The sequence below is a fragment of the Vulpes lagopus genome, chromosome 4, assembly GCF_018345385.1.
Source record: "Vulpes lagopus strain Blue_001 chromosome 4, ASM1834538v1, whole genome shotgun sequence".
NCBI lineage: Eukaryota > Metazoa > Chordata > Mammalia > Carnivora > Canidae > Vulpes > Vulpes lagopus.
In genome coordinates, this window is record NC_054827.1 from 47,710,574 (window position 1) to 47,728,795 (window position 18,222).

At 36.3% G+C, this 18,222-nt stretch overlaps 1 protein-coding gene across 1 annotated transcript in view; it reads left to right on the top strand.

Annotated features, from left to right (window-relative positions):
• NUP205 (nucleoporin 205) overlaps positions 1 to 18,222 on the top strand; it is an 80,195-nt gene that overhangs the window by 20,643 nt on the left and 41,330 nt on the right. Inside the window, exons 9-19 of the mRNA XM_041753910.1 lie at positions 2,362 to 2,478; positions 2,685 to 2,822; positions 5,215 to 5,365; positions 6,597 to 6,802; positions 8,435 to 8,617; positions 10,515 to 10,565; positions 11,113 to 11,322; positions 14,070 to 14,169; positions 14,590 to 14,727; positions 16,243 to 16,432; positions 17,853 to 17,973. Of these exons, the coding sequence (XP_041609844.1) occupies positions 2,362 to 2,478; positions 2,685 to 2,822; positions 5,215 to 5,365; positions 6,597 to 6,802; positions 8,435 to 8,617; positions 10,515 to 10,565; positions 11,113 to 11,322; positions 14,070 to 14,169; positions 14,590 to 14,727; positions 16,243 to 16,432; positions 17,853 to 17,973 (1,605 nt within the window). The remainder of the gene's footprint in view (positions 1 to 2,361; positions 2,479 to 2,684; positions 2,823 to 5,214; positions 5,366 to 6,596; positions 6,803 to 8,434; positions 8,618 to 10,514; positions 10,566 to 11,112; positions 11,323 to 14,069; positions 14,170 to 14,589; positions 14,728 to 16,242; positions 16,433 to 17,852; positions 17,974 to 18,222) is intronic.

Below are 18,222 nucleotides of genomic sequence, written 5' to 3' on the forward strand. Positions count from 1 at the left end.
AAGAGTTCAAGCTGTAAGTTTGATCCAAAAAAGGATTTTTAGAGCCATTTCATACCGTTTCTTCAGAGCATATGCTTTTTGTGCAATTTTTTGCCAAGGAAGCCATCAAAATGGGGCAGGAAATAAATGAGGGAATAAGCCCTATGAACTCACTTTTTATGTGTATTTTAAAAAACACCCTAAAGGACCTACACTTGTAATACTGTTGTGTAGGTCTGCTACCATACCTACTGAAATACATAAGACAAATGGAAAGGCTACCTCAGATGGCAGCAAACATTCAAGGAGTGAAGTGCTTATTTATTATTTAATGAATTAAGTGTTTGTTGAGTTTCTCCTGTACTATACTAGGAGTTGTGGAAAAGAAAAGTAAAAGTAAGTAGGAGACTCATTCCTTATCAGCAAAGAATTTATAATCTACTTAGGTTAGGTAGTAACAGTAAGTAAATGAGAGGTATAGAGAGTAAACTGCTATGGGTTTATTTAGGCTAAGAATAGCCCCGTCAGGGTTAGAGTAGTCAGGGAATACTTCAACATAACTTGAAGCCTCAGGAACCTTGAAGGGCTTGATAGAAGAACATCACAAGATTTTGGAGTAGGAAGAAGTGTGTTAATCCTTTCATTTTACATTTGCAGAAATGAAGCCGTAGAAAGATTAAGGCTTAAGCATGTCCTAATCAGTAGTAATCCAGATGGGACTTTGATTATGGGAAGATAATCATAAATAGCTTGACTAGCGTAAACAGTGAATTCACATGATCGAGGATACTGGCATTTCTTTGATATAAAAGGATTTAGGTTATTTGTCTCTTCTTGAAGGAGCTTTGGTTTGTGCCTATCAGTGAATTTGTCCTTTACATTCAGATTGATGGATATAAAGTTATTCTTAATATTCTTTTATTGTACTGTTGTGTCAATAGGATCTGTGATGTTTCTTCTGTCATTCTTGAATTTGGTAATTTGCGTTTTCTCTTTTTGCTTATTAATTAACCTGGCTAGAGGTTTATCATTTTTATTTAATTTTCTGAAGAACCAGCTTTTGGCCTCATTGATTTTTCTTGTACTTTGTTTCCTGTTTCTGATTTCTGCTCTATATTGTTTTCTTCCTTTTGCTTTGGGCTTAATTTGCACCTCTCATTTCAGTTTAAGGTAGAAGCTTAGAGTATTGATTTGAAACCTTTCTTTTTTTCTAATACAAACACTTAATGTTACACATTTATCTCTAATGTGTTACATAAATTTTGATATGTTTTCTTTTTTGTTTAATTTAATGTTTTGTAATTTTCCTTGGAACTTGTTTGATTAGTGGATTATTTAGAAGTGTTGTTTAATTTCTAAATATTTGAGGACTTCCAGGTATCTATAATTGATTTTTAGTTTATTTTTGTTGTGGTCAGAGAACATGCTTTATAGGATTTTTTTTTTTTTTAGGTTTATTTATTTATTTATTTATGATGGAGATAGAGACACACAGAGAGAGGCAGAGACACAGGAGGAGGGAGAAGCAGGCTCCATGCTGGGAGCCCGATGTGGGACTCGATCCCGGGACTCCAGGATCGCGCCCTGGGCCAAGGGCTGGTGCCAAACCGCTGAGCCACCCAGGGATCCCCGCTTTATAGGATTTCAATTTATGTTAAATGGGCTGAGATTTGTTTTATGATTTAGAATATGCCCTATCTTGGAAAATGTTCTGTGCACACAGGAAAGGAATGTATATTCTGCTATTCTGTGGAGTATTCTGTAAATGTCAATTAATATTAAGTCTTCTCTGTCCTTACAGATTTTGTATACTTGTTCTGATGAATATTGAGAGAAGAGTATTGAAATCTTTAGCTGTAATTGTGGATTTGTCTAGCTTTTTGTTTTGTTTCATTTTGAAAGAGTAGTTTCTTATATCAGTTGCCATTTAGTTCACTAAGGTAATGGTTCTCAGCCAGAATAATAATGTCCTTCAGAAAGTGTTTGGGAACTTAGTGGCACCATTTTTCTTTGCTATAATGTCTTTGGTGGAGTTATTGGTGGCTCGTAGGTAGTCCAGAGTTGCTAAACTGTCTTGCAATGTTTAGGATGATCAAGCCAGAGAAGAAATGTCCTGCCCAAATGCCAGTAATGATCCCATTGAGAAACACTAGTTAAACTCAAGTTGGAAAATGCATTGAAGTGTTAAGATATTATAAATTATGGATAATAGTATCACAAAATTCCTAGTATATTTTTTTATGTCATTAAAGTGGAATAGATTTTTAAGCAGTTTTTCTTTTATATACTCACTTTTAGACAGTTGTCTGATTTTTCTGATTTCAGTATTATTAACCTGTATAATAAATTTCCATATTAAACTCTATATAACATAATATGCAGGTGAAACAGTTGAGGAATCGGGCAGATGAAGATGCTCGAATAATTCACATGAGTATGCAGATGGGTAATGAACCTCCCATTTCACTTAGAAGAGATCTGGAACACTTAATGCTCTTGGTAAGCCATTATAGTGAATGGATGGTCATCTCTCCCTCCTTCCATTATTTATTCCCTAACTGTGGAAAGTTTCATGTTTAATATCTAAATATACAAGTGAATTCCATAAAAATGTAAATTTTCATTTAAAAGTAATTGTTGAAAAAAAATAAAAGTAATTGTTGAATTGTAGGCATTTTCACCTAGTCTTTGCTTACACTTTGCAGATTGGTGAGCTATATAAAAAGAATCCTTTTAATTTGGAGCTTGCTCTCGAATATTGGTGTCCCTCAGAGCCTCTTCAGACTTCCACTATCATGGGTTCTTACCTTGGGGTGGCTCATCAGCGACCCCCTCAACGCCAGGTGAGCTCTTAGTTTTTTACTTTTCTACTCTGGTATGGCAATTGGGAGTCTTGAACCATGAAAAAAAATGTCATTTCTTGATGTTATTGCTGTTAACACAAATGACCATTTGTGTAACTTAGAAATTTACACTTTTTTCTTCCTTAAGGAAATTTGAAACTCTTTAAGTTTTCATCATTTTGGAGTTTATGTAGTTATAGTTAGCCTTTTGTAACATATTGGTTATGTGTCAAATTGTAGACAGAAAGGTGTCTAGTCTTTGTGTCACTTATTTGAATTTTATTGGTATTAGTATTACTCTGTCCTCAACAGGAATGACAATAACCAATATACATAATTTTTTAAGATTTCTTTTTAAAGATTTTATTCATTCATTCACAAGAAACACACATACACACAGAGGAGAGGCAGAGACACAGGCAGAGGGAGAAGCAGGCTCCCTGCAGGGTGCCCAATGTGGGACTTGATCCCAGGACCCTGAGCCAAAGGTAGATGCTCAACCACTGAGCCACCCAGATGCCCCTAAGATTTTATTTTTAAGTAAACGCTGCACCTGGCATGTGGCTCAAACTCACAATCCCGAGATCAAGAATCACATACTCCACAGACTGAGCCACCCAGGGGGCCCCCAGTATACACCATTCTTAACAAATTGGGGAAGATAGGAGAGGTATAAAAACTAGAAGGAAAGACTTAGAAGTTAGAAGTGATGACAAAATACCTATGAGTCAGTAGATGATACTGGAAAAAGTCCATTTTCTATTCTATATTAAGTATGATACACAGTAGCAAATAAGATGGATTACAGTATCTACATGTTTTGGGGATTTACTATATTAGAGGCTTTCATGTCAAGTAATTTTCAGTTATGCTAGAATCTGTGATCAGACACCTTTTCTTTTTACTGCATTTCTTATATTTATTGTTTCATTTTTTTCTCCCCATTTACAAAAATATTTTGGAGAAGGGTTTATTAAAATTTTTTGAAGATTAAAAAAAATCTTTATATTATTTCAAACATATGGACAAGAGAATAATTCTAATGAACACCCAACATCTTAATTTAATAGCTGTTAACACTTGCCTTGTTTGCTTCGTGTACTGTTATTTTTACTACCTTTATTTTGCTGAAGTATGTTGAAATTATAGACAGCATGACGTTCCACCTCTTACTAGATAAATATATCTTAAAAATAAGGATATTCTTTTTTTTAAATATTTTATTTAGTTATTCACGAGAGACACAGAGAGAGAGAGGCAGAGACACAGGCAGAGGGAGAAGCAGGCTCCATGCAGGGAGCCCGAGGTGGGACTCCATGATCATGCTCTGGGCTGAAGGCAGATGCTAAACCGCTGAGCCACCCAGGGATCCCCAAAAATAAGGATATTCTTTTACATAATTAGAAAATCATTGTTATACCTAACAGATTTAACAGTGATTTCCAGTAATCTGTAACCTTTTCAGTTCTGAATTCCAACCAATGAGCCTCGATGTCTGAATAGCATTTTTGTTATTAGATCTAAGGAATAAGCAAAATACCAGGAAAAACTAAAGTGGATTTACAGAATGAGAGTATAGGAATTTGGTATTGGCTTAACACAAAACAGTATGTTTAGGTTAGCACCCAAAATTCTTTCAGGTTCCTAGGTTTTGTTTGTTTCTTTGCTCTTTTTAAGATTTATTTGAGGGAGAGTGTTCATGCACCAGTGGTGGAATGGCAGAGGGAGAAGGAGAAGCAGACTGCCCACTGAGCAGGGAGCCTGATGTGGGGCTTCATCCCAGGACCCTGTGATCACGATCTGAGCCAAAGGCAGACACCTAACCTATTGAGCCACCCAGGTGCCCTGGTTTCTAGGTCTTCATACTAAATTTAACTAGGATTCAGGAACCCCATGTTCCAAGCATATCTGAGGACTGGTTAATTTTAGAGGAGTAAATTTTTAACATTGCCTTACCTATTTAAAATGTGAGTAGTACTTATGTTCTATGACATTGAGATTTTTTTTTAAACGTGTACTTTATATTCACAGAAGTATTCTGTAATTGCATTAAATTTTTTTTTTTTTTTAAGATTTTATTTATTCATAGAGACACAGAGAGAGAGAGAGAGGCAGAGGCACAGGCAGAGGGAGAAGCAGGCTCCACGCAAAGAGCCTGACAGGACTCGATCCCGGGTCTCCAGGATCACGCCCTGGGCTGCAGGCAGCGCTAAACCACTGTGCCACCAGGGCTGCCCGCATTAAATTGTTAATGACATCTTGAAAAAACAATTTTTCATAAGTAGAATACCAGATTCGTAAATCAGAGCACTTGATTAGTTTTAGTTCATCTGTAGTCTTTATTAGCTAGTCCATAAGCTTTACGTAAACTGTTGATTTTTCCCTATTTCAGGTTGTTTTGTCAAAGTTTGTTAGGCAAATGGGTGACCTATTGCCTCCAACGATATACATTCCGTATTTGAAAATGCTTCAGGGATTGGCTAATGGGCCCCAGTGCGCCCACTACTGTTTCAGCCTGCTTAAAGTCAATGGTAGTAGTCATGGTAAGAAAAATCTGGACGTTGTCTAAGTTTGTTGGTGACATTCTTGGGTTCACTATCCCCCTGCCTATTAAAGAATATTGGTTATTTGTACTAGGTTCTACCTGTATAAATTATTTTTATAGTAATGGGAAAGAGTACATTGGTAGCTTTATGCATAGTGATGGTCTTACAGATTGGACAGTTTTACTGTGTGCTTTATAAAATGTTATTCAATTAAGGAAATCAGAATTGATATGTAAAAACTTTGAAGAACACATCTGGTACTTAAAATATATACCCTTGCCACATGAGTTTTATTTTTTGTTTTTTTAAGATTTAAAAATTTTATTTATTTGATAGAGGGCTCGAGCGAGCATAAGCAAGGGGGTGTGGCAGAGGGAGAGGGAGAAGCAGGCTCCCTGCTGAGCAGGGAGCCCCATGTGGGGCTCAATCCCAGGACCCCGTATCATGACCTGAGCCGAACGCAGATGCCTAACCAGAGACACCAGAGACACCCAGGTGCCCTGAGTTTGATTTTTTAAATTCATTTTCATAAGTACTTGTTTTTCTAAATTTCTGTACTTAGATTTTCTCTGTCCACTCTCCCAATTTCCTCATTTAATTTTCAGGCTTGAGTCTGGTTAAATTGCAACACTGTAAAAGAGAAGAGAAAGAAATAGTTACTAAGTATCTGCTTTGCTAGGTGGATATTATTACTTTCATTTTTACATGTGAGGAGACTGAGGTTTAGAGAAGTAATTTAACCAGGGTCACAAGGAAGAGCGTGATTGGAACTGAGATTTGCCCCACTCCAAGGCCAGTGTTCTGACCACCCTGTCAAGGCCTACTTGTCTTGCCCAGGACTTGGTATATAGCAGAGTAGTATAATTTACAAATCTAGACTGTACTTCTCTCTCTTCGGGAATTTAGGAATTATCTGATGGGGAAAGTAGCCCTATATGGTATAGCACGACACAGAGAACTCTTATGGATATAAAGTAGATAGCTGACATCCAAAGTAATTTGCCTTTGCATTTATATGGACACCACCCATTCTCAGCCCTGAGGAAAAATTAATTGAGTTTTAGCTCATAGATGAATTCTAGCCCTTTTTCAACACGCTACTTAATTGAGACAAAGATTACTTATCTAGGACAAAGGTAAAATTTATTGCTTTAAATTTATTTTCTCCCTCCATTTCCAAGGAAATGCTTAGGCATTTTTGAAACAAAATTCTGTGCTTTCTCTACAGTTGAAAATATTCAGGGAACAGGTGGCAGTCCTGTTTCCTGGGAACATTTCTTTCACTCCTTAATGCTTTACCATGAGCACCTCCGGAAGGATCTTCCAAGTGCAGATAGTGTCCAGTACCGTCACCTTCCTTCACGTGGAATCACCCAGAAGGAACAGGATGGATTGATTGCTTTTTTACAGCTCACCTCCACCATCATTACTTGGGTAATTATCATCCACATCATATGAGAGTATAATTTTGTTTTCTAGCACAGGGGCATCTTAAGAAACTCCCAAATTTTCATGAAATGCTTGAGGTTTATGAGTGATGAATTTTGCATATATGGAATTCTATTTTTAGGCTCTGTGTTTCTTTATCTTCAGAGGGTTTAGCAATGGTAGCCCAGTTTATTGCTGTCAGCTAGTGGGAATATAATAGCATATGCCTGAAGGAAAATAGGCAAAGAAGAATCAGTTGTGGATGCACATCCTTCTAGAAGGTCTCATAGCATAGTTGTGGATGTGTATGTATTGGTGTTATGTATACATAAGGAATATATTTTAAGTTAAAGTTTATTTTTAAATTGATTTATTATTTTTATTAGAGAAGAGAGCACATGCAAGCAGGGTACAAGGTGGGGTAGAGAGGGAGAGAATCTTAAGCAGGCTCCACGGTAAGTGCAGAGCTTGAAGTGGGATTTGATGTCTTGACCCTGACATCATGATGTGAGCCAAAATCGAGAGTTGGATGCTTAACTGACTGAGCCACTCAGGTAACCTAAAGCTATTTTTGATTAAAGAGAAAAGTTATTTACTAAAGAAAGAAGAAAAGTTACTCACTGAATTACTCTTTTATTCTCTCTTTACACTGAACCATCTTACCTGCCACTACCAAAATTAGACTTTGGTTTCATTACATAATATCTCTACTCAGAAACCTCTTTTAGTTCTATTATTTCCTAGAGCAAAATTGCTTAGTGAGACAATCTGTCTTGAGGACAGGAATATTGTCTTCTGACTTTTCAGTTTTTCCAGGAATGCTTAACATTAAAACATAAAGTTAGTAGTTATTTCTTGTTGAATTAAAATGGAATGGTATTGGAATGCCTGGGTGACTCAGTTAGCTAAGCTTCCAACTCTGGATCTCAGCTCGCATCTTAATCTCCGGGTCGTGAATTTAGGCCTGTCTTGGGCTCCGCTCTGGGTGTGGAGCCTACTTAAAAAAGAAAAATAAGTGGTATTTGATATCATATATATATCTTCATTTTTTTTTTAAGATTTTATATATCTATTTAAGAGAGAGCAAGAATGAGAGAGAGAATATGAGCTGGGGGAGAGGCAGAGGGAGAGGGAGAAGCAGACTCCCCGCTGAACCAGGAGCCCTATATGGGGCTCTATCCCAGGATCATAACCTGAGCTGAAGTCAGATGCCTATCTGACTGAGCCACCCAGGCACTTCTATAATCTTCATTTTTTTCTCAAAAATGAAGTTAGTTATTCATGTATTGTAGTAGAAAACATACTACATTGTTTCAGAAAGATTTGAAAGTGCTTAGGTAAGATTTATGTGACTCTGTAGACCATTTATCTCAGATGGATTATTTTCCATGCTTAGAGCTATAAAAATAATTCTAAAAGACTATTTCTCCTCCATTCTTTACACTGACTGAGCTGTAATCTGATTTGATCCACTGGTAGACCTCAAAGCATAAGCCATAGGTTTGTCTTTGTTTTAGTATGTAGTAAGTCTATGAATACTCGGTTTAAGTGCTAGCAAATGACTAGATGATTGCTAGTCATTTCCCTAAGCTTTTTTAAAGATGAGAAAGTCTTGTTCTTTCTGTATTTGATTCCCAGAGTGAAAATGCTCGCCTGGCACTCTGTGAACATCCTCAGTGGACCCCGGTTGTGGTGATTCTGGGACTCCTACAATGCAGTATTCCCCCCGTTCTAAAAGCAGAGCTGCTGAAGACCCTTGCAGCTTTTGGAAAATCTCCTGAAATTGCTGCTTCCCTCTGGCAGTCCCTGGAATACACTCAGGTAGTAGATTACAAGCTCTCTTATTTGTTATAGTTTGAAAAGTGAGGCCTGGTAACATGGTAAAAGCAAGAGCATCCAATTTGCAACTTACAGTATACCAGGACATTCCCAGTTAGACAGTCCTGGTTTTAGTACTAAACACAGCATCAGAAACTAACAGGGTTAGGTTTTTCTCTTGCATCAGTTGACAGCTTTACTAGGTTACTAGAGATGGGCTCTCAAGACTTTGTTTTTCTGTGCTCGCAGACAATAAATCGACAGAATTCCTTACTCCGTCTGTGAGGCTAGGCTGACAAGAGCTTGCAGGTGTTATTTGTACTTACTAAATGTTAGGATTACCTATTATTCTTTTCTGCTGCTTCCATGTCCTCTATCAATTTTTCTTTTTTTTTTTTTTTTAAGATTTTATTTATTTATTCATGAGAGACACACACAGAGAGAGAGAGAGAGAGAGGCAGAGGGAGAAGCAGGCCATGCAGGGAGCCTGATGGGGGACTGGATCCCGGGTCTCCAGGGTCACGCCCTGGGCTGAAGGCAGGCACTAAACCGCTGAGCCACCCGGGCTGCCCTCAATTTTTCTTTCTTAAGATGTAAGATTTATTGGAATTCTTCTATGAAGGTATATTTACTGAATATATACAAAATATTACTATAATTATTAACATATATTAATCATTAATGTTATATAATTATTAAGAATAATATATGATATAATATATGATATATAATATATATTATATAATACATATTATATGATTATATATAATAATACATATTAGAATAAAAAAGAAGAAGGATGTGCTTTACAAACATATCTCTAGAAAAATGGTTCAGTGGAATATGTGTTTGTCTAAAAAACAGTAAAACATATAGGAGCCTGTGATTCTAACACCATTTTGAAGCAGTAAAATTTCTGGTTATTTTCTAACATGTGTGTCCTGAAGAGGTGATGATGTTTTATAAGAGCAAAATGAAGGGAGCTGGTGTGTGCTGAGAGGCTGAGTCACTCTGGGTTTAGTATCAATACTTCATATTTTTTCATTTATGAATGTGTCACTACTTAGTGTTCTACGTTCTTAGCGCTCCTTTATACCAATAATGAAGTATGGTTGGGCTTAGACATTTCTAGAGCAGGATTTCTTTTTTAAGGATTCTACGTGATAGTACATTTTCAGCTTGTAAGAGTGGTAAGTAATATAACATGAAGTGTCATTCATTTTGCCACATACTGCCTATGTACCTAGCAAGGTCAGGTCAGAACATCTTAACTCTGAACTTTTACCCACATAAGACACTTGTTCAAATCTGTTATTAACAAATTTAATTATTGGTTTTCTGGTGCAGACAGTGGGGCTGGTCTCAAACCCTGGTGAGATTTTATTCTGTAAATCCTCTTAAGATTCATTCCTAGAATATTTCAGAGGGTATTTGTTGAATATTGTTCTTATGTGCACTTAGAAACTACCAGTTTTCTGAAGCCCAGATAATTAAAGGTTCTACCTGAATCGCATACAATTACTAATGAAAGTCCTATCGGAGACTTCTTTCTTTCTTTCTTTTTTTTCTTAAGATTTTATTTATTTATTCATGAGACACACACAGAGAGAGAGACACACAGGCAGAGGGAGAAGCAGGCTCCCTGCAGGGAGCCTGATGTGGGACTCGATCCTGGAACTCCAGGATCACACCCTGGGCTGAAGGCAGGCACTAAACTGCTGAGCCACTCAGGCGTCCCAGAGACTTCTCAATTGTCATTTCTGATCAGGATCATAAGATACATATATGTGGTAGGTGAGAAATATGACTATTATATTGCAGAGCCACTATTTTTCATTGAGGATTGGGGAATGTTCCTAACATTTATTTCTTATTCCTAACATCTATTTCTTATTTTAAGATACTGCAAACCGTAAGGGTTCCAAGCCAGAGGCAAGCTATTGGTATCGAGGTAAAGTTTTCCTTTTAGTTTAAATGTTCTATTTGTACATTCACATGATGAAAATTAACAAAAGTTATTCTTACTCTGTTGGTTTCTATAATTTTCAAATTTAGTATATTTCATTTGAAGTGTAGTCAGGGCAGTGTTGAAATGGAGATGAAACTTTTCATGAGAGGGACCAAAAGCTTTAAGTTTGCTTTGAATCTAGTTTAATTCAGTTACTTGGGTCAACCAAAGTGAGATTTTACTTGTTTTAGTTTCTTTTTTTCTTTCTCTATGCTCTCCTTTTCTTTTTCATGAAGAAGCATAAGATTTCTATTTTTAATTCACAGATGGGAATAATATGTGGGAATTTGAAATTCTTCCATCTGATTGATCTAGATTTATATACTACTTTTGTGTCTTTTCCTCTAAATGAACAATGGTAATATTTGTTACATTTCTTTTTGGTGTCATGATGATAAGCTCAACATTAATGAGTCAATGTCTGCAAAATGTTTTGTACTTTATAGCTGATTGTTTTATATTGCTAAATGTCTTTATTTTTCTTTGAAAGGTTGAACTAAATGAAATAGAATCCCGGTGTGAAGAATACCCATTGACTCGAGCTTTTTGCCAGCTTATTAGTACCTTGGTGGAGAGTTCATTTCCTTCTAATTTGGGTGCTGGCCTGCGGCCCCCTGGCTTTGACCCTTATTTGCAGTTCCTCAGAGATTCTGTGTTTCTCCGATTCCGCACAAGAGCTTACCGGAGAGCAGCTGAAAAGGTAATGTTCAGAGAAACCTTTTTTATCCTTATTCATTTATTGATGCTTTTTCTTTTATTAAAGGTATAAGATGCTATAAATTCATTTTAGCCTTTGACAATCAATACAATTCATAGTCTTAATGCTGAGATGCCCATGATCTGATTAGTTTATATGCTTTAAATAAACCAATCTGTGCATTAAAACTAAAGCACTGGCTTTTTTAGTGATCAGTAATTTAATTGATATGAATTTATAGTCATTCATATCTTTAGTTGAACAAATTTGGACCAAAATTGAACCAAAAATATCACACCTTTGTCAGGTGGAAACACATTGTCCTTTTTGGGGATGATTTTGTTTAGGGATTGAAGTAAGTTTAGACCTGCACACCAACTTCTATTGATCTAGTAGCACTTTTGAGGTGTAGAGTCTTAGCTCAGTGGGAAGGCATATTATGGTCCATCAGGTATGTTTGCCACGGATGGAATTGCAAGGAGCACTGACATTTACATACGTATTTGCTCTGGTTGCAACACACAACTGAATTTATCGTATATATCATCTTATGTAATTCCAATCTTATCGTGAGGCAGGTGCTATTAATATTCCCATTTTACAGATGGAGGCTTAGCAAGGTTAAGGAACTTGCCTAAGGTCTAGGACCAGAATTTGAACCTAGGACTCTGATTCCAGATTCAAGCTCATAACCTCTAAGCTATATAAGAGACCCTTCCAGGTTCTGACATAATTCACTTAGTCTATGATAGTTTATTATTATCATTACCTCCCAGATCCGCTTGGATGTATCTTGTAGGGACATTTCTGCTTTATTTTTATAGTTTGCTATTTTTGAACCTATTGGTTTTATTTGTTGTATTAGTGATTATAAAAATAATTTTTATGCTAATTTGGGACAGTTAGGAAAATATAGAAAAATATAAGAAGAAATGATATTATCCATAATCCCCTAGGAGGGATAATTTAGTCTTTTTCATATATATATATATGTATATGTATATATATACACACACACACACACATACTTTGAGATAATTAGTTAAATTAGTTTGCATCTGTTTTTTGACTACTAAATTTGTTATCATGAGCACTTTTTTATGCCATCAAAGACCCTTTGAAAACAGTCTCTTTGGGGATCCCTGGGTGGCGCAGCGGTTTGGCGCCTGCCTTTGGCCCAGGGCGCGATCCTGGAGACCCGGGATCGAATCCCACGTCAGGCTCCCGGTGCGTGGAGCCTGCTTCTCCCTCCGCCTGTGTCTCTGCCTCTCTCTCTCTCTCTGTGACTATCATAAATAAATAAAAAATTAAAAAAAAAAAAAATTTATAGAAAACAGTCTCTTTAATGATTAATGTGTGATCTTTACTTGTTTTTAGCATGGTGTATGTATTCATTTCCCTTTCATTGGACACAGTTTATTTCTAATATTTCATCCCAAGTAACAAAATTCATTTTTGGTCACTTGTCTTATGATTTTTGCTTCTCACAGAGTAAAAATAAACACTGGGTGTACATTTAAGTCCTAAAATTACCTCATTAACATCTGTCTCCTTGATGAAAAGAATTAATGGCGACCATATGACTTGTTAAAAGTCCTTGTGAATGCTGAATAATGGATGCTGAGAATTGTGATCTCTTCAACAAATGCTCTGATACGTTTTTGCACTTCTCTTAGGTAGCTTATTTGCCTTTTTGTTAAAAGGTCATTATGATCTAAGTGTTTAGAGCTTCAGTTAGCCACATTCTTTCCAGATTATTGTTTTTTGTTCATGCATCTGGATACTTGCAGTGCTGCTGTTTCCCTTGCTACCATTGATTGCAGTTCCACCCCAACATATATACCCTCTGACTTTTTTCCCTCAATTTCATGAAGTTTTTGCACTTGAAAGTCTTCCTTAGGTTTAACTTCTGTCATTATATTTTAGAGTACTAAAACAGTGCTTTAGATCAAGATAAATAACATAGACTATTAGAGCCAGTGTATATATTTGTCAGTCCTAAAATCCATTATTATGTGGTGATAAGCCTTTTTTATTTAAATCAATGATCTTGAAATTTTTGGGAAGTACAGATAGTAGATAATTTTAAAATAATTTTAAAAAACCACCATATAGTCCCAATTCCCAAAACTAGTCTTGATAAAATTACGTGCAGTGGAAATGATTTTAAAATTTAAAAAGAAAAAACAAAAAATCCTTATCTAAGTTACCAAACTCAGCCTTAATAAATTCTATTTAATCGATTTTTTTTAAAACAAAGTCTTAATTTTCCTATCTATACTGTTATATATATTTTTCTTTTTTAAAAATTTTTTTAAATATATTTTTCCTTTGGCATAAGTATTTTTCCTTGTTGCATAGCTTTTAAAAATATTTTTTAACAGAAAGGTATTAATGGGGCCATTAGGGGCAAGCCTACTAGTGATGGAGTCTTAACTTCTTTGGCTTGAGCTGTAAGATAGAATACTGGTCTGAGACTAGAAGTCCAGGACTTGCCTTCCAGCACCTTTGCTACCAAGCTTTATGGTTTTAGGGAAGTTATTCATGCTCTGAGCTTCACTTGCTTTCTCTTTGAAATAAGTGTGATTAGATGATTTCTTAGACCCTTTATAGCTGAGATCTTTAGAGAAAATATGAAATATTTGACACTTTTGACATGTTCTGGAGTAAAGTGGGAGGAATAAAAAGCCTAACATGGCTATCACATTGGACTGTTTTATTGTTACTGTAACATTTGTGTCTTTCCATAGTGGGAAGTTGCTGAGGTTGTTTTGGAGGTGTTTTATAAATTGCTCAGAGATTATGAGCCTCAACTTGAAGATTTTGTAGACCAGTTTGTGGAATTACAAGGTAATTTAATTCTGTCACTTTCAAATAAGCTGTCAGCTATTTTTAAAGCTACTTATAATTTAGATATATATATGATACAAATTATTTCTAAGTTTATCAATTAGAGTGTAATCTTTTTAATTACATTATTTATTTTAATTGTTCTGAACAAGAGAAAATAAAGTAAAATTTTGTGGAATGAAAGACAACACTGCCTTACAGATTATTTGACAAGTTAACATGTTATAGGTAACTAACTGCTGTGAGCAAAACAGCCCATTTGGGAATTACCACTGTATACAATTTGTGTCCTTGTCTCTAAATTGACACTTGCCCATTCAGATGCCATTTAATTTTCAAGTCTCATACATTTCATATAAACCAAGGGTGTGACAAAAGTACTAACTGACCGTCTTTTGGACTATGTTGTGTTCTATTTAGGAGAAGAAATCATAGCCTACAAGCCACCAGGATTTAGTCTCATGTATCATCTTCTGAATGAGTCACCAATGTTGGAGCTTGCTCTTAGTTTATTGGAAGAAGGCGTTAAGCAGCTGGATACCTATGCCCCTTTCCCTGGTATGTGCCCGAATGTCTTAATGTCTTGAAAACAGTTCTCATATTTTCATTTTTTATAAATGGAAGGTTAAAATAGATGATTTCTGAAGTCCTTTTCCCTGTGAAGTTCTCCATATTTACGTAATGTTTTCATTGAGTCAAGCAGTGAAAGTATATTAAAAGTGAAAGAGGGATCCCTGGGTGGCTCAGTGGTTTAGACCTGCCTTCGGCCCAGGGTGTGATCCTGGAGTCCTGGAATCGAGTCCCACATTGGGCTCCCTGAGTGGAGCCTGCTTCTCCCCTTGCCTGTGTCTCTGCCTCTCTCTCTTTCTATCTCTCTGTGTCTCTCATGAATAAATAAATAAAATCTTTTTTTTTTTTTTAAAGTGAAAGAGTAAAGTACAGTCTCTCTCACTATAACTGTGTCTCATTGCATGGTTTTTTTTATGGGTAATTATAGTTATTTTTCTTTCATTTTAATGTCTTTAACATGCCTAAATTTAAATCTAATGTATTTTTTGTTTTCTTGTCTCTATAGTCTTCGTAGAGGCACTTAACTATATAGTGCCTGCTACATAGTGTTCAATAGATTTTATTTAATATTATTACTACTGCGGGCAGCCCCAGTGGCTTAGCGGTTTAGCACTGCCTTCAGCTCAGGGCGTGATCCTGGAGACCCGGGATTGAGTCCCACGTTGGGCTCCCTACATGGAGCCTGCTTCTCCCTCTGCCTCTCTCTCTCTCTCTCTCTCTCTCTCTCTAATAAATAAATAAAATCTTTAAAAAAAGATATCATTACTACTGTTCATTATCATGATTTATTGAGAGCTTACTATGCATTTGGTGCTTTTAAAAGCACTTTTAACACATTTAATCTGTATAAAAGCCTTATTACTAGATATCATTTCCAGTTTATAAATAAGGAAATTGATGTAACAAAGAGATTTCATATCTTTTGGTGGTAACTTTTGGCTCTGTGATTTGAACGTAGACAATTTGGCTCCAGAGTTCATGTATTTTAAATTTGAATGGTGGGATTATAGATGATCTTTGTTCAAATTCTCAATTTCTTTATTTGCAAATTTTCTTCAGTGAGTATGTATTACTCTAAATCAGTTTCTCAGTCTTGGAGCCAGTGACATTTCAGGCCATGTAATTCTTTGCTGTGGGGACTGTTCTGTGCATTGTAGGCCCCCACCCACTAGATGCCTATAGTGCTTTCCCAGTTGTGACAACCAAAAGTATCTCTAGGCCTTGCCAAGTGTCCTCCAGGGCCTAAATTACCCTCAATCTGAAAACCATTGCTCTAAATAATGAAGGAAGAGATAAGGGAAAATGAGAAGCCATTGCATACAAGTAATCTTAAATTACAGAAATTATGGTGAATTGACATTGATGAGTAGTTTTATGAAGTTGCTGCTGTAAGTGGACATTTGAGGGCTTTTTGAGTCCACAACTTGTCCTTTGGCTTGTTTTCCTAAGAACTGTGCATTTTTAAGATTCATGTAGAACTTTCTAACTTTATGTTTTTTGTAGGGAAGAAACACTTGGAGAAAGCAGTGCAGCATTGTCTTGCACTTCTCAATCTGACTCTGCAAAAGGAAAATCTCTTTATGGATCTTCTAAGAGAGAGTCAGCTGGCTCTAATAGTTTCTCCTCTAGAACAGTTGTTACAGGGAATCAATCCCAGAACCAAGAAGGCTGATAATGTGGTGAATATTGCCAGGTAAGTTATATTTGTAGATAGAAAAATGACGAAATAAATCATGCGGGCTTGCTTTCTACCTTTGATTTCTAAATCTGGTCAGATCCTCATTCATTACTTTGGGGGTTGGGAGGCTCATTTTGTTCTTGCCTTCTTTAGTCCTTCTGATTTTAATTACTCTGACCTTTACAATTTTTTTCTCTTTCTAATGAATTTGTATCTTAAGCATTTCTTAGTATAAAACGACATTGTCTTAGTATTGTTTGTCTCCTGAAGGGAGACAATATTATACTGTTAGTGGGAATACAAACTGGTGCAGCCACTCTGGAAAACAGTATGGAAGTTCCTTATAAAAGTTAAAGATAGAATGACCCTATGACCCAGCAATTGCCCTAGTAGGTATTTATCTAAAGGATACAAACATAGTGATTCAGAAGGGCCCCTTGCACCCCAATGTTTATGGCAGCGATGTCCACAATAGCCAAAATATGGAAGGAGCCCAGATGTCCATCTACAGATGAATGGATAAAGAAGGGATTTGGGACGAGGACACACACACACACACACACACACACACACACGGGAATATTGCTTGGCCATCAAAAAGGATGAGATCTTGCCATTTGCAATGATGTGGCTGGAACTAGAGAGTATTATCCTAAGCAAAAGAAATCAGAGAAAGACAAATACCTTATGATTTCACTCGTGGAATTTAAGAAACAAGACAGATAAACTTAGGTGAAGGGAAGGAAAAATAAAATAAGATGAAAATTGAGAGGGAAGAAAACCAAAAGTGATTCTGAAGTCTAGGAAACAAACTGAGGGTTGCTGAAGGGGAGGTGGGTGGGGAGATGGGGTAACTGGGTGATGGGCATTTAAGGAGGGTACATGATGTATTGGGCACTGGGTATTATATGCAACTGATGAATCACTAAATTTTATCTCTGAAACTAATAAAATGTATAAATATATATATATTAGGGAAACTAGAAGTTTGGTGGTTAGGGCTAGGGAGCAAACTTTTCATTGTATATATCCTAGCTTCCTATAATTTGCTTAGCAGTGTTTGGTGTTTTGTAACTTGTAGACATGTTACCCTGATTGATTACTTCAGCTTCACATGGCATTCTGTGTGTGTGTGTGTGTGTGTGTGTCCGTCCCAAATCCCTCCTTTTAATAAGGATAGCAGTCATTGGACTAGGGCTATCTGTAATGACTTCACCTTAACTTGATTGCCTGTGTCTACAAAGACCCTATTTCCAAACAAGGTTACTGTGGGTTCAGATATAAACGATCAAATTTTGGAGGAATGCAATTCTTAACCAATAACAGACTGTATCTAGTTAGGATGGAAACCTTTGTCATTTACCCAAGATGTTGAGAAGAGTAAAAAGCCAAAAGTTTCATCACATCGTTCCTCAAATGTTTTCTTGTTTTAAAGATACCTGTATCATGGCAACACTAATTCAGAATTGGCTTTTGAAAGTGCCAAGATCCTCTGCTGTATCTCTTGCAACTCTAATATTCAGATAAAATTGGTTGGAGATTTCACACATGACCAGGTAACTGATTTTGTTGTTGTTATTTCATTTGGTACATTCTGAGCACATATGAAAGTCACAGTGTCTGTGGAGGAATCTTATTTTTGTTTATGAAAAAGTTCTATGAGAGTAAGTGTATTTATATATGATGGTGAAAACCTATCTGTGTACTGGGCTGTGATTTGTGTTTGAATAGAATACCATCCACAGTGATACCATAGGCACTGTAGCGTGTGCCTGGCAAGCAGAGTGAGACTCTTGCTCTTCTGA